The sequence below is a fragment of the Cavia porcellus genome, unplaced genomic scaffold (assembly GCF_034190915.1).
Source record: "Cavia porcellus strain 051 isolate PalLab524CR breed Dunkin Hartley unplaced genomic scaffold, mCavPor4.1 scaffold_1, whole genome shotgun sequence".
Classification (NCBI taxonomy): Eukaryota; Metazoa; Chordata; class Mammalia; order Rodentia; family Caviidae; genus Cavia; species Cavia porcellus.
Window position 1 is genome coordinate 239,994,309 of NW_026947484.1, and position 18,863 is coordinate 240,013,171.

General features: G+C 51.9%; 1 protein-coding gene and 1 long non-coding RNA gene across 2 annotated transcripts; both read right to left on the reverse strand.

The window, feature by feature from the left end:
• Positions 1-1,866: 1,866 nt before the first annotated feature.
• Positions 1,867-4,104, reverse strand: Rhob (ras homolog family member B). Its single transcript, XM_005008523.4, has one exon. The coding sequence runs from the start codon at positions 3,788-3,790 to the stop codon at positions 3,200-3,202; it is 591 nt and encodes a 196-aa protein (XP_005008580.2). The 5' UTR covers positions 3,791-4,104; the 3' UTR covers positions 1,867-3,199.
• Positions 4,105-12,765: 8,661 nt separating this feature from the next.
• LOC134471861 (uncharacterized) lies at positions 12,766-18,863 on the reverse strand. Its single transcript, XR_010041569.1, has 2 exons — positions 18,714-18,863; positions 12,766-15,077 (listed from the first exon to the last, which is right to left on the reverse strand). It is a non-coding gene; the product is annotated as an uncharacterized LOC134471861 (long non-coding RNA).

Below are 18,863 nucleotides of genomic sequence, written 5' to 3' on the forward strand. Positions count from 1 at the left end.
TGTTGACAGAGACCCCCAAAGTGGCTGCATCAGCGTCACTGTAGAACTGCTTCTCCAGTCCAAGCCCAGACCTGCCAGAAACTCTGGGGCTGGACTCACATTCTGTGTTTTAACCAGCCCTCCATATGATTCTGATCACACTTAGGTTAAAAAAAAACCCTTCGAAGTCCACCAAAACACATGTGGAAAAGACTTCAGAAATACAATCCAGACTGACTCTGAAGTAAGATTAAAAAGGAACCCAGAGCGCTGCCACTTACTGTGAAACCCCCAGGATCAAGGACATGCCCACCATTTTCCATGAAACAGTTCAACAGGCAATTAAATGAACTCAACACATTTATTTTAAATGTGTAAAATGAATTTTCGTATCGCAAGAGTAACACCAGATGTTTCACCTCTTTTTCCTAATTGATTTTCCAGTCCACAGCAATTTGCCTATACGTTCCAGTTACATCCCAGTGCAGCAAGAAGAGAGTTCCGGTAGGATTATTAAATGCCATGCATTTTAAAAGGAGCATAACTCGGGCTGTGTGTGCCATCCGGGTAGCTGTCTCCCCAGAATATAAGGAACAGACAGCTCTAGACACCAGCAGATTGGAGTCAGGAAGAAACCCAGAGAGGGCCCTTTGAAGAGATCCTGTCTCCAGGCCTTGGCTGGCAGCAGCCTCGAGGCCCGGGCACTTGGCCCAAGCCTGAGCTCTTCCTGCTGGAGTCCTGCACGCCCTGGTACTAAGGGATTTGCTAGCTCTGAGCCCTGCAAGTAAAAGCTGTTTTCAAGGAGCAGCTTAGTCTCTAAAGGGAAAAAGAAGTGAAGGGAACCAAAGGGCAGGGAAGGATGAGGTAGCCCAGCCCTTCACAGACAATCCCCCTCGGTCAGCAGCCAGGCACGGGCCCAGCTGGGGGCCAGGCCTGTTAATACATGTCTAAGTGGGGGAAAGGTCGCCTTCAACCAGGTTTTCTTCACTCACAAAAGTTCTTCGGGGTGGAGAAGACAGGCAAATAGAAGGCTCAGCTTTGAAGCACGGGACTTCAAAGGAGACCTCCTCTGTCATGGGCCCTGGTTAAGGACGAGGGGAGGGGGGCCACTGAGTGCTAGAAACCCAGAAAGTGCAGATTCATTCATAAGACAAAAACCACACTTCTGGGGCAGGTGAGAGAGGCTTGTACTCCTTTCCCTAGAAGCTTCTGGGAGCCAGCAAGTGAACCGACCACCTGCAGCTGGTTTAATGTGGTTGCCAGGTACATAGCAGCCTGTCTAGGCCTGAGGACCACTCAGGAGACTGCGTGAATCTCTAAACAGGCTCTAAACAGGATCGCTCTAGTTTTTAAATAACTACCACTTAGAGCAGCCACAGTACTGTCCTGTAAGATCCTCCCACATTCAGATGAAAAGTTAATAAAACAATCAGCTTTTTATTTGCGTTCTCCCACTTCTTCCAATCAGCAGCTCCAGTCCCAAAGATAACCACCTGCATCTCAGAGTCAGTGTCTAACCCACCCAGGAATGGATCTGCCTAACAAGGCATCGTCAAATTTAAGATGAAACCCCTAGAAGAGACTTAAATAGTGTTTCTAAGACAGACGAAATACAACCAAGATCTTGGCTTTACCTAATTGGACTGAGTCCCCAATAATTAGAGCTAAGGTTTTTTTGCTCTGAGTGTCCGAATTACCCATTTATCTTCCCCCAGGAATGTGGCAAGACCACCTTGTCTCCAACAGTCACCTGACCCTCGACGCCCAGTTCCAAGCTCGTATTTGCCATAGGAGAAATTTGGATGCTGCCAAGAAAAGGCATCACCTAGAATTTTTCCCTTTTCCCAAACTCATGTTTTTTCAGTTATAGACCACAGGAGCCATGTATAAATGTCATCATCATAGTCTTTTAATATTTTACATAAAAAACTGTATACACAGCTTATAGAACTTTTATGTAAACATCATAAGCTCATCACTTTGTCATTTGTCAGTTTATTTAAAAAATAAAAAAAACAAGACAACAATTTAGTAGAAGTACCACTGGGCTGGGAGAGGGGGAGGATAAAGGAAGCGGGGAGGTCTACTCTCTGAACTAAGATGCAGAGAAAATTTTACAGAGCTGTAGAGACTGCCTTGTGAAAAAAGTTTTAAATAGACCCCAATACTTGTTACCTTCCTTTACCCAGAGGACAATAAAAATTCACAAAACAGTGTTGTCCCTTTTTTTTTTTTTTTTCAAGAAAACAAAGCAAAAATCAGTGGGTTTTTCCCCTTTGTTTTAAAAGTCATCATTAAAAAAAAACATCAGAAGTAGATGAGGTTACAGCATACAAGTGTGGTCAGAATGCGACTGTCTTATGCAAATGACAAGCGCATTAAGTGTCAGACAATGAAACAATTGTGCAAAGAATTCTTTCAACAACAAAAAGTTTTTAGCCTTTAAATAAATCAAGGAACAGTTTCTTAGACCCAACAATTTCCACTTGTAGGACAGGCACGGAAGTTCGCTATGGCAAAAATCAACCCGGCAGCGCCTGCAGGCCACAGGCAAGTGAGGGGTTCGCTGGGGGCTGCTCCCGGGAGCGCGTCCTCAGCCCCAGGGGTCGGAAAGACAGCCAAGTCCGGTTCATGCTTGGATGGGCGCCTGATCCACCCCGGGCCGGGGCTTCTGTGGCGCTCTGCTCACTCCCATCGCCACCACCATTAAACACCACCATCTTACCTCCGAAAATAAAATTATATCTATATTTATGTAACACCCTCCCCTCCTCCCCAGCCCTCCCTCCCGCAGTTCCCTGGGTCTATGTTACAGGCAGGGGACAGCACACGCTCGCTGGTTACAGGCGACATCGGATGGGGCGCGGATGGGGCGCGGCTACGCGTCGGCACCCCTCGCGCCCCTGGGACCAGCGGCGGAGGTGGGGTAAAAACAAATGAGCGGGGGAGTCGAACGCACACGCGGCCACACACTCGAGGCCTGGCTCTTCAGAAAGGATGCTCGGGAACCCCTTGGCACTCGGTGGGTCGCCCGGGCCTGTGCAGCACAGCCGGACGCAGACTCAGGGAAGGGGGCGCCCGACGCCCACGCCAGTCCACCGTGCAACAGCAGATCGCGGCCTGGGCCGCCCACAGACGCCAGGCAGTGCGGTGGGGCCCCAGGGTGTGACTCTCCCCTACCCCGGGCTCGCGGGGGCAGGGCAGGCGGGCAGGCGCGGCCTCATAGCACTTTGCAGCAGTTGATGCAGCCGTTCTGGGAGCCGTAGCGCTTCTGCAGCGCGGCGCGCGTGGCCGTCTCGAAGACCTCGCGCACGCCCTCCTTGGTCTTGGCCGAGCACTCGAGGTAGTCGTAGGCCTGGATGCGCACGGCCATGGCGCGGCCGTCGTCCGTGCGCACGGGCTCCTGCTTCATGCGCGCCAGCTCGGTGCGGACGTGCTCGTCGCTGCGCAGGTCCTTCTTGTTAGCCACCAGGATGATGGGCACGTTGGGGCAGAAGTGCTTCACCTCGGGCACCCACTTCTCGGGGATGTTCTCCAGCGAGTCCGGGCTGTCCACCGAGAAGCACATGAGGATGACGTCGGTGTCGGGGTAGGAGAGTGGCCGCAGGCGGTCATAGTCCTCCTGGCCCGCCGTGTCCCACAGCGCCAGCTCCACCTGCTTGCCGTCCACCTCGATGTCGGCCACATAGTTCTCGAAGACAGTGGGCACGTACACCTCAGGGAACTCGTCCTTGCTGAACACGATCAGCAGGCACGTCTTGCCGCACGCGCCGTCGCCCACCACCACCAGCTTCTTGCGGATGGCCGCCATGGAGCCGCGGGCCCCGGCTCGCCGCTCCGCGATCGCTCGCTCGCTGGCTCTGGCGGGGGTCGCTAGCTGCGCCCGGGCCCCGCGGCGGCGCGCTGGGACGCTGCGCTTGGGATGCCGCGGCGGGGGCGCGGGGGCATAGGGCGCGCCAAGCAGCGGCCACGCAGCCCTGGGGGTGGCCGCTCCCCGCGCGCGGCTTTGTGCACAAGCGGCTCGCGCCGCGGACTCGGCCTCGCTCTGTGCCGGCCGCGCTGGGCCTCTCGTGTAGGAGCGCCGCCGACGCCTGGCGGACTGCGGTGGCAGATGCGGGCTGCGGCCCTAGCGCCCGCTATTTAAAGAATCCGGCCACTTTCTTAATATAGCCGCCCAATGGGAAGCCAGCCGGCTGAGCTCATCTCTGCGGATCTCGGCTCCCATTGGCCGCCCGCCGCGGCCCGGGGGCGGGGCCCGCGAGCGTGATTGACGGCGCAGGCCGCCGGGCTGGGAGCGGCGGCGGCAGCTGCGGAGTCTGCGCGGCGGCCGGGCCTGCGGGGCCGTGTCGCCACCCAGGTCCCCGCCTTCGCGGCGGCTCCGGCGCGCCGGGCCGGCGATCTGGTTGCCTGGAGCCCGCGGGGTCTGGGCGGGCGCCTGCGGCGCGGGCGGGGCTCTGTGGGCGTCGGCGCCTCCCTCCTCCCCCGCAGGGCGGCGCGGCCGGGCCTGCGCGGGAGGGGCGGCCCCTCGCGGGGCTGTTTTCAAGTAAGCAGCCGCACAAGCGCACTTTTGTTTCCAGGCCACAAGGCTTCCTTCTTTCTTTTCCTCCTGGGTGCTGGTGCCCACCCGGTACTCGGTTCTGACCTAAAGGCAGCTCAGACTTTGAACCCGTGCAGTGAGGGCGGACTGTGGAGTGGGTGGGCCTGGTCGCCCCCCAGCTCAGGCCTGCTGCTCGCCGCCGCGTGGCCCCCACTCAGGCCGGGGTTTGAGGGAAGCGGCCAGGGTGGCCGGTTCTGCCTCACGAAGTCTGATCCTGGTCTTTAAATCAGAGAACTGCCTGCGGCAGAGAACCAGAGGGCCTGTGCGGCGCGCGGGCTGAGACAAAAGGAGCGCGGTGCGGGGGTGGGGTGGGGACACGAGGCCAGGTGGTAGGTGCTAGACCTCCGGCCCACAGAGACCCTTCAGGGCTTACCTAGTCCGTCCCGGTGCCCTGCAGGAGGCTCGGCAGCAACCTCTGGCTTACAACCTAGGGCAGCCCCTTGCAGTGGTCAGAAGAGACGGGCAGGGGAGGAGCGGGGAAGGAGGGACAAAGCGGAAAGGTGGGAAGAGCTGGACCTAGGGTGAGCAGGGAACGTCTTGGCGGGGCTGCCGGATGGAGGCTTTAAAATGCCTACTAAGCAGGAAGCTACATCCGGGGTAGGAGACTTGAGATATTTCCCAGTTTGAAAAAGCAAGAGAGAGCTGCACCACTCATGCCTAGGCCATTGCCTCCCATCTTCGTGTTGCTTTCTGGACCGAGTTATTGAGGAGAGGCAGCGTTTTGTCTCCTCTCAGCGTCTAGAAGACCCAGCATAATATTTAGAGCTCTTTGCAAGAATTTGGTAAGTGGCAGGTGTGTTGGCTCTTGCCTGTAACCGAAGGACTGGGGAGGCTGAGCCAGGAGGACCGCTGGAGCCCAGTTTGGGGTCAGCCTGGGCAACATGACAAGACCTTGTCTCAGAAATAAATAAGCAAGCCAATGACTGAGGAGAGTGAACCCAAATGCTCAGTACTCTTCGGTGCTTCCTAAGGGTGCCTGTCCTCAGCCCCGGGTTCTACTTAGCACCCAGCCACCTAACCCACACAGCCAAAAATCCGATCTCATGTAAAATTCGTGTGCCAAGATGGAAACACCAGGCTGGCGGGTGGAGCTGCCCAGGGGCAGCAGACCACCGGCACCAGCTCCCTCTGAGCCCCAGCTTCTTGTTCTGTTCTGTTTCTGTTCCGCAGACCAAAGGATAATTTTGTTTAAGTCACCGTTTAGGTTTCAATCTGAATCTTTTTTTTTTTTTAAGTTAGTCTCCTAGAAAAATCTTATCTTCACCTATTTTTCTTCCTTTTGTCAAAACTTTTTATGACTGCATTGTTCAGACTGCTTCCTTGATCTTAATATAGCTTGAGAACCTTGGCTGCATCCTTAAGCTTCTAAAATTAAGAAAATTTAGAACAATTAAAGCTTTGCACCATGTGTTGAAAAAAAAAAACCTTAAAGAATCAGGATAAAGGATTAAATGTACTCCCTTCCTGATTGCTAGACATGTTATAAAAGATGTTCCAAGTTTGAGTCTCTAGGTCAAAATAACTGCTAAAAATATAGTTGATAAATATGCCAAAATAAACAAATAGAAAAACTTGAATTCTGTGGCAACTTCTTTTCACAATACTCATTTTTTGTTCAGGATACTTTGACAGCCCTGTGGGACTGGCTGCCTCCAAGACCATGACACTGAGGATAAACTTTTCCAAACAGGGTGGCTTATTTGACAATCCCCTCCCTCCCTCACCCTCCACAGTGTGCTTTTCCTGCAAGGCAGCAAGGAAATTCAGTTCTGCAGTTCATTTTAATAATTCACTGTATGAACGTAGATTCAATGTGTAACAGGCAACATTCACATCAGGGAGAGAAATTATCTCTCAAAAGAAGAGAGAGAAATCTGTGCCCCGAGGTCAACTGGATTTGCCCTTTGTTTTTTGCTTTTTTTCCTGGTATTTCCTATAAATTACTCCCCACTCCTCCAAGACCAGAAATTGACATTTTCACTAGATTTTAGTGCCCCCTTGTGGCAACCTCTGTGGGTTCTTTTTCTTGAAAAATTATGGTAAAAAATTAGCTTGAAACAAGTGCTTTTTAATCATTTTTATTTTACAATCTTGCACAGGATTTTGAAAACATAATTATAGAGTCCCTAAAAATTCATATATACACATAATCTCACTAATTTACAAGCCAATGTGCTTTATTCCCTCTAATCATAATTACACAAATGTAAAACTTTAACCTCCAAGTCATCTGATTGTTTCCAAGTTAAGAAAGCCACTGTTAGGTACTCTGATATGGTCCGAAGTAAAAATTAGGTTCCTGGGAAATCTCCTGGGAACCAACAGTGTAGTATTAGTCATTCCTTGAAGCCATTTAGTCATTAATTTTTGTTTGTTTGTTTTCTGATGTAAAGAGTAGCTAATGTCTCTAAGAAAAACTTAGGGCTTCCATCTGGCTGCAGTGAGCTTTAAAAGTGGAAAGGTTTTCCTAGAACTGGCCGTCCTGTTTCATCTGGAGGAGCCTAGTCGTACAGCTGTGGAATCTAGCTCTCTGGGGTTTACAGCTGAGAGTGACAAGGGTGAAAATACCCTTGGTGGGGGGGGCTGCTGTGATCGTCAGGGGAAGGAGGAGGCAGCACCCACCTCACTTATTACACTGCGGATGCGCACAAGGACCCCCAGCTGACCTCCGTGCTTCCCCAGGAACAGGAACAGACCGGTGCTGTGCCAGGAACAGCCAGGAACAGCCAGGAACAGACCGGGCCTGCTCACTGTAAAGCAGGGGTTGCACGTCAGCCGCTGATCACAGAAGGCTGTGCCGTGCTGAAAACGTCACGAGGGACGCAGAGGAACTGGGTTTCTAATGTTATTTGATTTTAATTAGTTTTGAAAACTGATGTTCAATTCAGTTATTGGCAAACATACGTGTGTTTCAAACAACTTACATTTTTAGCTGGAAATTTTATGAAATCTAAATATAGATCATTTTATGAAAATTTAGCAACCAGAGATACGCTGTAACCATCAAATAAACATCAGAATTCAGAGACTTAGATGGAAAAGCATGCAAAATAGTTCACTGACGGTTTTTACATTGATTACAAGTCCAAATGGTAAGATTCTGAATCTAGTGGCTAGCTTCTTAAATGTGTTAGGTACATTTGGATATTGGTCGCAAATTATTTTCACATTTTTATATTTTTGTCTGGTTGGGTTTTTTTGAAACAGGCTCTCACTATGTAATTCAGGCTGGTCTTGAACTCACTGTGTATCCGGGCTGGGCTCAAACTCACAGCAATCCTCCTGCCTCAGCCTCCCAAGTGCAGGGGATTAGAAATGTGCACCACCACGCCCAGCTCCTTTTTACACTTTTAACGTGAGAACTAGAACATGTCAAAGCACACCCGGGCTTCATGTTATGTGTTCATTGGTCAGCACTGCTCCAGAATGCCCCTGGCTTGTCCTCCAGAAGCCCACACCTCAGGAGAGTCGCCCCAGGGCGCCCTCGGGAGTGTGCTGGTCTTCCCATCTCTGCCTGTGGGATTTCCTTTTGTCTTAAACTCACCGCTAGACTCCACTAGGCTCAGACCCCTGGAGGAACGAAGCCTGGGGAAGTTCAGACTCTGGCCTCCTCCCACTTCCCCTCCAGCCCTACCCCTGGGCCAGCTCTTACCCCAACACTAGGCAGCGTGGCCCTGCACAGAAGAGGCTGCGCTGCAGACTTTTGTGCAGACTTGGAGACTTGATCTATTTTCCTTTTTTAAAAAAATCAAAACCTAGGTCTCCCTCCAATTTTTGTAACAAAGTGGTGGCTATTGATTCTACTCAGGAAGTATCACGAGAGCCTCAGTGCTCTCTGCTCAGTTGAGTGAGCAGGGTTGAGGGAGAGAGCAGGGAAACAAAGGCACGCTGCCCGGGTGAACTCGAGAGCAGATGTGCACGCTGCCGGCTGCGGTGAGGCTGTGACCCGAGGACGACGCAGCTGCACGCCTGAGGTGGCGGCTCAGCGGGAGCTTCAGTAGCAAGCAGAACCTTTCTAGAAGACAGACCCGCTCGTCCCGTCTGGAACAGCTCCTGTGTGGGTTAAGGTTCCAACGGGCCACTCGATGGGAAGAAAGAAGTGGCCATAGGTAGACGCCCAAAAGTGCAAGAGGCTTTGCACTGGGGTTTGCCAGGTGACAGCACCAGGTGACGTTTGCCCAGAGGAATGGGAGGGCAGAGAGAAAGGGAGGTCAGGCCCACTCACGGTTACGTAAGTGCTGCCACTTACAAAATCCACCCCAGCGAAGGCTTGCCAGCTCCAGGGCATATGCAGAAATCACGTGTACATTTATTAAGTCAGCCAGAGCGCAGGGAGGCGGGGTGTGAGGCTCAGGCTGGGGCCAGAGGAGCCGCTGTCCAGCCTTCCCACCTCCTAGGTCCGTGGTCTCGAGCAAATCACCCTGTCCGGGCTCGGTTTCCCCACTGGTTAAATGAGAGGCAGAATCAGCGTCACAGAGGCCCGCAGGTGCGTGACCTTGTAAGACGTTAGGTAGTGGCAGCGCCTGCAAGGACATGGAGATTGCGCCATCCTCATGAGCCATTGGAGGTCAGGACTTGAAAAGAAGCCGCCGTACTGTCCAGCACCAGCGCAGAGGGGCGGCTGCATTTGGCCTGCAGCCCTTGAGCCGGGTGGATTTCATTTCAGTGGACTAGGGGAGAATTTACCTGTTGAAAATAATACTCCGCTCTTCCTGTAAAATGGAAAACATCTTTCTATTTAGTTTTACTATTCAAGCTGTTCTTCTATGTGAGTTGCTTACACTAAGATCTGAGGATTGAGTGGAGAAGGGGCGACCCAGGGAAGGTCCAGCGGCTGTGGGGAGCCGGTCAGCACCCCGGTGGCCTGTCTAGTGGGGCCGCAAGCTGAGGTTTCTCTCTCCCTTTTTTAGCCTTCCAAGCCAATGATCTAATCAGAATGCTTACCCCACGGATCGTTTACTTCCATTTCCCGTATGATGTCAGAATTTTGCAATAGGGAGGAGCCCATCCACAGTGGATTTCCATACGGTCACACTTACCACTGAACTGCATCTGTGGCTATTTATAGAACAAGACAGAGCCTCTATTATGAAACAAAGCTCAGAAACCAGGAGCGTGGGGAGCAGAGGACACATTCTTGGGGAGCGCCTTGGTTCTGGCCCAGGCACACCTGGCTGCGGAGCATTCCTAGGCCAGAAGAAGTGCTCTTCCTAAGAACATGGTCCAGCCCGGCCTAACCAGAGAGACAGCACACCTCCCTGGACAGCTCTGAAGAGACTGCTTCATCTGGAGTGGGTGCGGGCTTCTGAGCTAGCTGCTCAGCTTGGTCACAAGGAGTAAGACAGACCTGCTGCATTCCTAGCTTGGAGATCTCGGTGCTCACCGGCACATTCTCTCCTGCACCGCTTCAGGCCTTCATTCTTTGCGCTGATGTTTGTTAGGTGCTTCCTGCCTGCCAGGGGCCTCCCTCTAGGTCCTCACTGGCCAGCCTGAGAGAAGTTAAGAATAGAGCATGCTTACCTCGCCACAGCCAGATGGAACTTTTTTTCCATCTGGTGGTACTTAGGACTGAACTCAGGACTTTGACTCTATCTACATCCCCACCCTTTGTCATCCTGAGACAGGGCGTCACTAAGTTCCCCCAGGTGGGGGAACTTGGGACCCTCCTACCTCAGTCTCCCAGAGTGCTGGAATCCAGGTGTGCTCACCATGCCCAGAGGAACTACATGGCACAGGGACAGGCCCGAACCTGGCAGGGACCCTGATTGTTGCTTTCATTGTGTCACTCACCCTGCAAATGCACTCTGGGCCAGGCGTGAGCACAGGGAGGCCCCGGCCAGCACAGCGGGTAGTTGGTCCAGTGTGGCTAGTGCTGCGGTGGCTGAGCCCGGTCCTGGCCCAAAGAGGCTGAGGAGCACAAGTGGTGAACTACACGCAGTGGTCCCAGTGAAGGATACCCGCAGGGTTCCCCTGCTTGCAGTCTCCTCCTGGGATGGCTGAGCTGGACCCCGGCACTGGCTATGTCACCAGGCCATCAACATGACATGGGTGATACACACCGCGGCTTGGTGAGGACTTGTAAACTGGGACTTGCCCTCTGGAGTAGTTTTTCCTAGCAACTAGCTGCCATTCTTTCCGAGTATCAACCAGCCCTGTGGAGAAGCTTGCACAGAAGGAAACTGCACCCCAGCCGTTTGCCTCGGCTAAGCTCGAGTTTGTGGCCACCTGCCCTGCTCCTGTGTGGGAGGGTCCATCAGAACCTTCACCCACACGGCTTGGCCAACCCGAGGGAGGGAGGACTGTCTGACACAACTTCCAAAATTATTACTGTCTCAAGCCACTGTGGTTTGGTGTGGCTTGTTCCATGGAACGGGCAACCCAACCACCTGAGCCTGAATGGTTGCCTAGGAGTTAGCCAGGACAGGAGGAAAGAAGGAGGGCATTCCAGACGTGGAGACGGGGCGGCACAGCATACTCAGGTGTGTGGTAGGTAGGTATGGGGCAATGCAGGACTGAGAGGCTGGCCAGGTCCAGATCTGAGCATCTGATGGTGTCAGGGGCTTGCGAGACCACTCCAAGTTTTGATGGCCATGGGGAGGACTGACAGGACCAAATAGGTGTGTTTTGTTACAGCGGAAAAACTCCAGCACAGACTCATTAAAGGCAAAGCTTCGTGGGACCAATCTGGAAAGAGCCAGATGCAAGAGAAACTGCTCTTCCCGAGACTCCAGTGAGAGTCCTCTCCCGATGGGGCGCAAGGACACCGTTCTCCGCCAGTGTTGCCAGCGTTTCACTTGCAGCAATGCATGTGAACTGCTGCCAGGCAAGGAAGCACTCAGCAGACTCGGTGCCCCTGACTCTTACTGGGGACTGGTGGCTAGCCCTGCGTTTGCACTTAGCTAGGCTGTAATGCCCAAATGTTTGGTCAAAACCCAATCTAAATATTGTCGTGGGTTTCTGTTATTTTTGTTTTGTTTTATTTTTTCCCAGATGTGACTACTTAAATCATTAGGCTTGGTGTAAAGCAAATTACCCCCTATACTGTGGGTAGGCCTTGTCTGATCAGTTAATGGCCTGAAGAGCTGTTAAGAGTACGGTGGTGCCACAGAGAAGCAAAAAGTACAAAATGAACAGGTTTACTGAGTTGAAGATGTGGGAAGAAGCACACAACCCATGTGGCTGGGCTGTCTCCTTCGACCAGACACAGAGAGGCAGAGGGTTCTATGACCTCGGATCGGGAGTGGTGCACGGGGCAGATATTATGAAGTGTGAGGAACCAGTTAGAATTCTATGTGCACAAAAACAGGAAGGGGAGATGCAATTAGGCCTGAGGAAGAAGCAGGAAGTGGTAGGCTTCATGCTTTGGCCTCCGCCATGTAGACCACCGCCATAACAGTACAGTAATTTATACTAGGGCAAGAACCTTTCAGAGCAAAGATTGAGGTTCTCCTAAAAAGAAGTGGGGATTCTTCTCGAGACTGCAACGTAGAACCCTGGCCTGCCATTCTGCAGGATCTGATCTCTAAGCTGCAAGGACAGTTCTGAATTTGCAGCTTGCCAGTCTGCCCTCCTGATCTTTACCGAAAGCCTGCTCCAGCCTCATCACGGTCTGGAGGGGGTTGTGTTTGTAATCATAGGGAAAAGTTACTGGAATTCTCATAAGTAATTGCAATCTACCAATCACTGCAACTCAGGGATCGAATAAAGAGACAAAGACATCCCTGCAGTTGTGGGGAGCCAAGGGGTCCTAAGACCAGTGGGCGTGGTGGCCAACTGGAAAGAAGGTCCCTGGCCGAAGCCAAGCCGGGTTTTATTGGTTTGTGAAGAGGGAGTGGTCTGAGGTTGAGTGTGAGAGTGGCAGGAAGCCCAGGAGGGCTCAGTAGGAGGCACACAGCAGTTCTGCAATCTGCGAGAGAGGAATACAGAAGTAGTTACCGGATTCTGGCAGCAGATAGCCCCTAAGTGTGGAGGAATCTGCATAACTCAGTTCGAGGAAGTAGCTTGTGTTTTCAGTTGGTTATCTCAGCTTTGATATCTGGCCCTTTTGCTCCGAGATCCAGCCTCAGTCTCAGCTGACAGTGGGGGTCTCTCAGCCTAGCTCAGGCTCGGTGGTAGGGGCCTACCAGCAGGGCAGCACTGACCTGTTGCATTGCTTCAAAGGATACAGATCAGCACCTCCCCTAGACCCATTTGCATTACGTGAAGCCAGTTGACTGGGTAAAGGATTAACCTAGCCAGCTCTGTACACAGCAATACACAGAGTTAGGGCAGAGTTAGCCAAAATGGGCTTCTGCCACTCAGAGTTCTGTCTGCGGACCAGTCTGTGGCGCCCAGCCCCTTGTGTTCCCAGCCTCTCTCCTCTGAATATGCTCACATGTCCAGGGCATATGCGTATAAGAATGTCTGGTTGTTTTGCGTGTTTTTAATTGCTACATGAATAGTGTCACACTGTATATAACTTCTGCAACTTGGTGTTTTTGCAATGACCATTATTTTGGGATTTAATTAACACATTGAAAAGTTTTTGCCCTAGTGTAAATTACTGTACAATCATGGCGGTGGTCTAACGTGGTGGAGGCCAGAGCGGAATGTTGACCACTTCCTGCTTCTTCCTCAGCCCTAATAGCATCTCTCCTTCCTGTTTGCACGCACAGAGAATTCCAATCGGCTCCTCTCACATCATCAATATCTGCCCCATGTGCCACTTCAATCAGAGGTCATAGAATCCTCTGCCACTCTGTATCCAGTCAAGGGAGCCAGCCCAGCCGCCACGGGTTGTATGCTCCTTTCCTCGTCCTCAGTTCAGTAAACCTGCTCATTCTGTACTCTTCGCTTCTCTATTGCAGCAGGGTATGCAGACACACATGTAGGGCTTGCTGCTTCATTTTAGTTCTGTAGGATTCCACTTGGTTAAATTCCTATCTTTTTCCTGTTGCTAAACATCTGCGATTTTACAAGGAATTTTTTTTTTTTTTTGGTGATATTGTTTTGCTCTTAACCTCCTGTGTTCCTAAAATTCATTCTTCGATTTTAGAGAACTTGAACTTGTACCTCACATAGTAGGTCAGGAGTTTCATTCCCCTGTATCAATATAATGTTGCACTGAGGCTGGAGAGTGGGACATGATGTGTCAGTTAGATAATCCACTGCGGCTTCTCAGTCACCAAGAGCTGTCAAGTCACATCCAGGATGCGCGCAAAAAGCAGCTTCAAGCCCTGAGTGGGATGGCCCAGATCGGATGTAAAAAAAGATCTAAAAACTGATCTTGTGGCCACCGCTTTCTCATTTTTGCAGTGGCCTGCTCTGCATGCGGGGGTGCATGTTCTTGGTTTCTCCCCAACACGATGCCTTGATCATTTCTTTAGCACTTTTTTCCCCTTATTTTACTGTCTATATACAATTAAACTTTTGCACTTCTGGGCTGTCCCGTCCAGTTCTTTGACCAAGGTAACAGGAGCCTGGAAGGGACCCTGGGCACCTCACTGTGTGGTGACGCAATCACCAGCACAGTGATTGGAGAAGCCACTACAGGTCCCCATCACGAGCTTCTGTGACTGTGGCACAGGATGGAGCTCTGTACCGGAACGAATCCTGGGCTGACTTCGTGTTTGGAAGCGGCGGGCAGCACAGGAGTTGAGGTGAACACAGCGGGGTCTGCCTTCAGCCTCCGCCCCGGGGAGCCTCACGTCTCAGGCGAGCAGAGGCGGCCACCTCCAGACTCCATCACAGCCGCACACACAGTTCTTGCTGAGAACCGTGACTCTGTCTGCTTTGGATCTATGGCAGAAACCGCAGTAATTTGGAGGATTCTGATGAGTCACCATGAGTATGGCAGCGAGGAAATCGGGAAGAAAGGGATGCTGCGGAGAGAAGGAGGAAGCCAGGAGAACCGACGCTCCGCCCGCCTTCTGGGGACCAGCACTCAGAAGGGCCCCTTTCCCACTCCTGGCAACTTCTCCACTGGTCTCCCCTAGGCTCTCTTCTGTGACTAGCTTTGGCTGGAGAGTTGCTGGACAGGGAGGACGGGGCGGGTCTCACGCTCACGTCTGGAAGCCAGTGCTGGCCTTTCTCCTCCACGGGCTGATCAGCTCTCTTAGGCAGCGCTCTTGTATTCCCAGAGTGCAAGAGGTGCTACCAGGACTTTTGAGGGACAGGGCACCAGGGCACAGATCTCAACTAACATCACTTCCAGTAAACTATTGTCTCTGTCTCTGTCTCTGTCTCTGTCTCTCTCTCTCTCTTTCCAGTACCAGGGATTAAACCCAGGGCCTTTGCACTAAGCGACATTCCTGGCTCCTTATTTTGTTTTTATTTTGAGGCAAGTTCTCTGTAACTTGTTCAGGTTAGGCTCAAACTTGCATCCCTCATACTCAGACTCCTGGACTGCTGGGATTGCAGGCATGTGCCACCACATCTGTGTCCACCATGCCCCAATTCTGCTGGCCAAAGCAGGTCACAAGGTTAGTTCAGCTGAAGAGGAAATAGCAGAAGAGTCTCCTGGCTGGAAGAAGAATAAAAAACCAGCTGTAAAGAAGCAGGGGATGGATCGCTTCAGCCACTTTTGAAAACAATTTCCCACGATTGAGCAATTTGGGAAGTGATGGAACTTTACCATTCACCCCTGAAATTTCAGCTAGAGTCGTTTGTACAATTTCCAAGAGGGGGCAAGATAATATGCTGGGTACCAGCCTGACTTCCCTGTTAGAAATGGTCACAGAAAGACGGATGTTACATTATCGGTAACTACTGGTTCTTTTCTTAGTATGTGGAATCTACCTTCAACTTCTGTGAATGCCTTTAAACAACTGTTTTCACAGCAACCAGTATGTAAACTCTATCGTGCTAGGTGCCAGAGGGCCAGCAGTGCATGTTATAAGTATGGTTCCTATTGTCTTGCTGATTTCATCCAGGGAGGGAGAGAAGAATTAAGCAATTAATTATACAGTTGAAGATTTCATGGCAAGGCTGTTGCTATGGTACCCCCAAAGCCTCACATGCTCGTAGGTAAGGGACTGGATCATGGCTGTGTGTGTTGGATGTGTGGAACTGGATGAGTTCACGGGCTGGTTTATCACACAGTTCTGGGTGTGGGTGATGGATTTCTGAAGATGGATTTACGGAGTCTAGGTGGCATCAACTACTGTAATCCAAATATTGTAACCCTCCCCCATCCTCCTGCATCCAGGAAGATTATGTTTGTAAACTCATTGAAAAGGTATTGGAATCCTGACGAGTTAATTCCAATCTACCATCTCCAGGGCCACCCATGGTGAGAATAAGACCCTAAGACATATTTATAGTTATGGGCAGCCAAAGCATCCTACATCCAGTCTGGGTGAGGATTCAGGAACAAAAGGCCTGATCCAGGGCCTCTCCCAGAACTTGTGAAGTCATGAAGACAGAAGTGGCTCAAGGGTGGGTGACAGTGAGGATGGTGGCAATTGCTTGAGAGGCGAGCTGGGCTTAGCTAGGGGACCAGAAAGCAGCTCTGCAATATGCAGAGACGGGAAGGCAGAGCGAGCAGCCTGTATAACTCAGCTGGGGTAGCGTTTAAATGTTAGGAAGTTATTACTTCAGCTTCTGATATATGAACTTCTCTGCCCTGGGAGCTCGTGGCCGCTCATCTTGAGGCTGAAACCCACTTGACATACCTGGAAATATGCGTCTCTGCCGACCTGCTGTGCTCAACCATTTATAGGGAAAATGGCCCATTGGCTTCAAAGATCACACAGTGGCACCTCAGTTAGTCCTGTTTACATTGCTCAGAGCCAGTGGGAGAGAGAAAAGCAGCTGAGCCAGCCCTGTGCACATCACTGCATGGAGGCCTGGTTGGTTTAACTGATGCTGAAGCAATTGTCCGGCACTCAGTGAGAGCTGTCAAGCCGTCTTCTGCAGCCAGCCAATAGGCTTGTAGCCAGGATAGAATAAAAAAAGAAAAGCAGGTCTAGGGGCTGGGGATTTAGCTCAGCAGCATAAGCGCCTGCCTTGCAAGGAGGCAGTCATGAGTTCGATCCCTGGTACCCATAAAAACGAAAAAGACCAAAAAAAAAAAAAAAAAAAAGGAAAAAGAAAGAAAAGAAAAGCAGGTCTAACTGCTTCCTGCCTGCCGTGTGGCGGGCTGTCTCTCCTCCACGTGTCCCTCTGCCCTGGAACCAGCCAACAGTGAACTGAAACCTCTATAAACTGTGAGACAAAACAAACCTTTTCTCCTTTAACTTGTGAGTGTTGGGCACCTGGTCCCAGCAATGGGAAAGAAACCAAGACAGCTGTTACACAGCAGAGAGGAAGGGAGGCACGCGCAGAGGAAATCTTAGTGCGGCTGTGATTTGGAGCTGGCCTCCAGGGACACTCGGCAATGAAGGTGTGAGCTGTCCTCTGAGGAACGAGTGGGCACTTTGCAGGCTGAGGGAGTGGGCTGAAAGGAAAGGCAGAACACGGAGTGTTCAGGTGGAAAACACAGCAGCATGCACTGAGGGCCCAGAACAGAGAGCCTGCGTGTGTGAGGTGTGGGAAGCAAGAAACGTGGGGAGACGGGACCAGGGAACCGCCAGGAGTGCTTGTGCGGGGAGTGTCAGCCACGCGGAAGATTCTGTTCTGTCCTGTCCTGAGAGTGACAGCAGACTGAACTGGGCCCCTCGGAACTCAGACGCTGAGCCCTGGCTGCCTAATACATGACTGTATTAGGAGATGGGTCCTGGGAGGTGATTACGGCCGAGGGTGGGGCCCTAACGCAGTGGGACTGGTGTTACTGAGAAGGAGGAGGAGGTACCAGGAAAGCACCTGTGCAGGGAAAGGCCACGGGAGGACACCAAGAGACAGCAGCCAACCACAAGCCAGAGGGAGGCCTCCCCAGAGCCGGCACTGGGGCACCTCGAACTCCCAGGGCTGCTGGGAGAATGAGTTTCTGTTGTTTAAGCTGCTCTGTCAGTGTATTTTGTCACTAGCTCTTGGAGACAATACAGTGTAAGATCCTGAGATTTGTGTCCTAAAAAATCATTCTGGTTTTTGGGTGGGAGATGGATGAGGCGATGCTGTGGGAGAGAGTGGCCTGCAGCAGGCCAGTGGCCGTGGGGATGGGGAGATGGGATTGTGACGGCTTTGTGGGAGCCAGGGACAGACCTGGGACTCGCTGAGGAGTGCTGGGCATTTTACACGGCGAAACAGGGGTCCTTAGAAAGACTTGAATAGCAACACCAGGTCCTATTCAAGGAAGCAGGAGGATCAGGTCCACACCACATGTGCCAAGGGGAAGGGGCGTGGCAGTGCACACCTGTGATCCCAGCACTCAGGAGGCTGGGGCAGAGGACTGCTGGGAGTCCAAGACCAGCCTGAACTCCTAGCTGCAGTGAGACACAATCCCAAAAGCCAAAACCCAACCAAATAAAAACCTAAGTAACAAAAATCCGCATTGCTTTATGAAGGTGAGAGATTGGATGAAAGCAGTACAGAAATGGGGCGGGGGAAGCCACCGTGTCCTGGGCAGCACGCGGCTGCCGTCCGCCAGGTCGCGGCCACATGCGGAGTGAGCCCATGGCTAGGCTGGTGGGCTCAGACGGGGTGACAGAAACTTTTAGGAACAAAATACCTGGCACAGAGGAGAACAGAGTGCCGTAGTGAGAGCCCCAGCAGATTAAAAGCCAGCCCCAGCTGCATGACTGGAGGATGCTCCGGTGTCCCAACGCTGCCTGATGAAGCCTGGCCAGCCCCTAGCACGTAGAGGAGCATGGTGTGGCCAGGGAAGCCTGGAGACCGTGTCTGCCTTCATCTGTCACTCACACACTCACGCAAGCTATACAGAGAAGCACGTTTTCATCGCCCGCTTATATACTGGTCACACCAAATTGGGTGCTCAATGAAACTTGATGAGAAAACTCAGTTAAGGGCTTCAGGCTTCCTCAGCCAACACCGATGTTCACTGTTAGAGCTGCACGTCTCACTCAGCCTCTAGTGAGCAGCAGAGGCACCGGCAGGGTTTGCTCGGATGCAGGTTGCTGGTTCTAGCCCAGAGCTTCCGACCCAGTCGGTCCGACGAGGGCCCAAGAAAATGCATTTGCCATAAGGCCCAGGGAACTGCATTAGTCAGCGTTCCCGAGAAACAGAACCAATAGGGTGTGTGTATCATAAGGAAGTGACTCACATGATCGTGGAGGCCGACCAGACCCAAGATCTGCAGTCATCAAGACACACAGGAAGGCTGCTGGCTTGTTCCAGTCCAAAAGCCAGCAGACTTAAGACTTGGGGAGAGCCAACGCTTTAGCCCAAGTCTGACAGCAGAGGGAAGACAGCT

Bases quoted from the DNA above. Each gene is read 5' to 3' on its own strand.
- Rhob (XM_005008523.4), bottom strand. From the start codon at position 3,790: ATGGCGGCCATCCGCAAGAAGCTGGTGGTGGTGGGCGACGGCGCGTGC.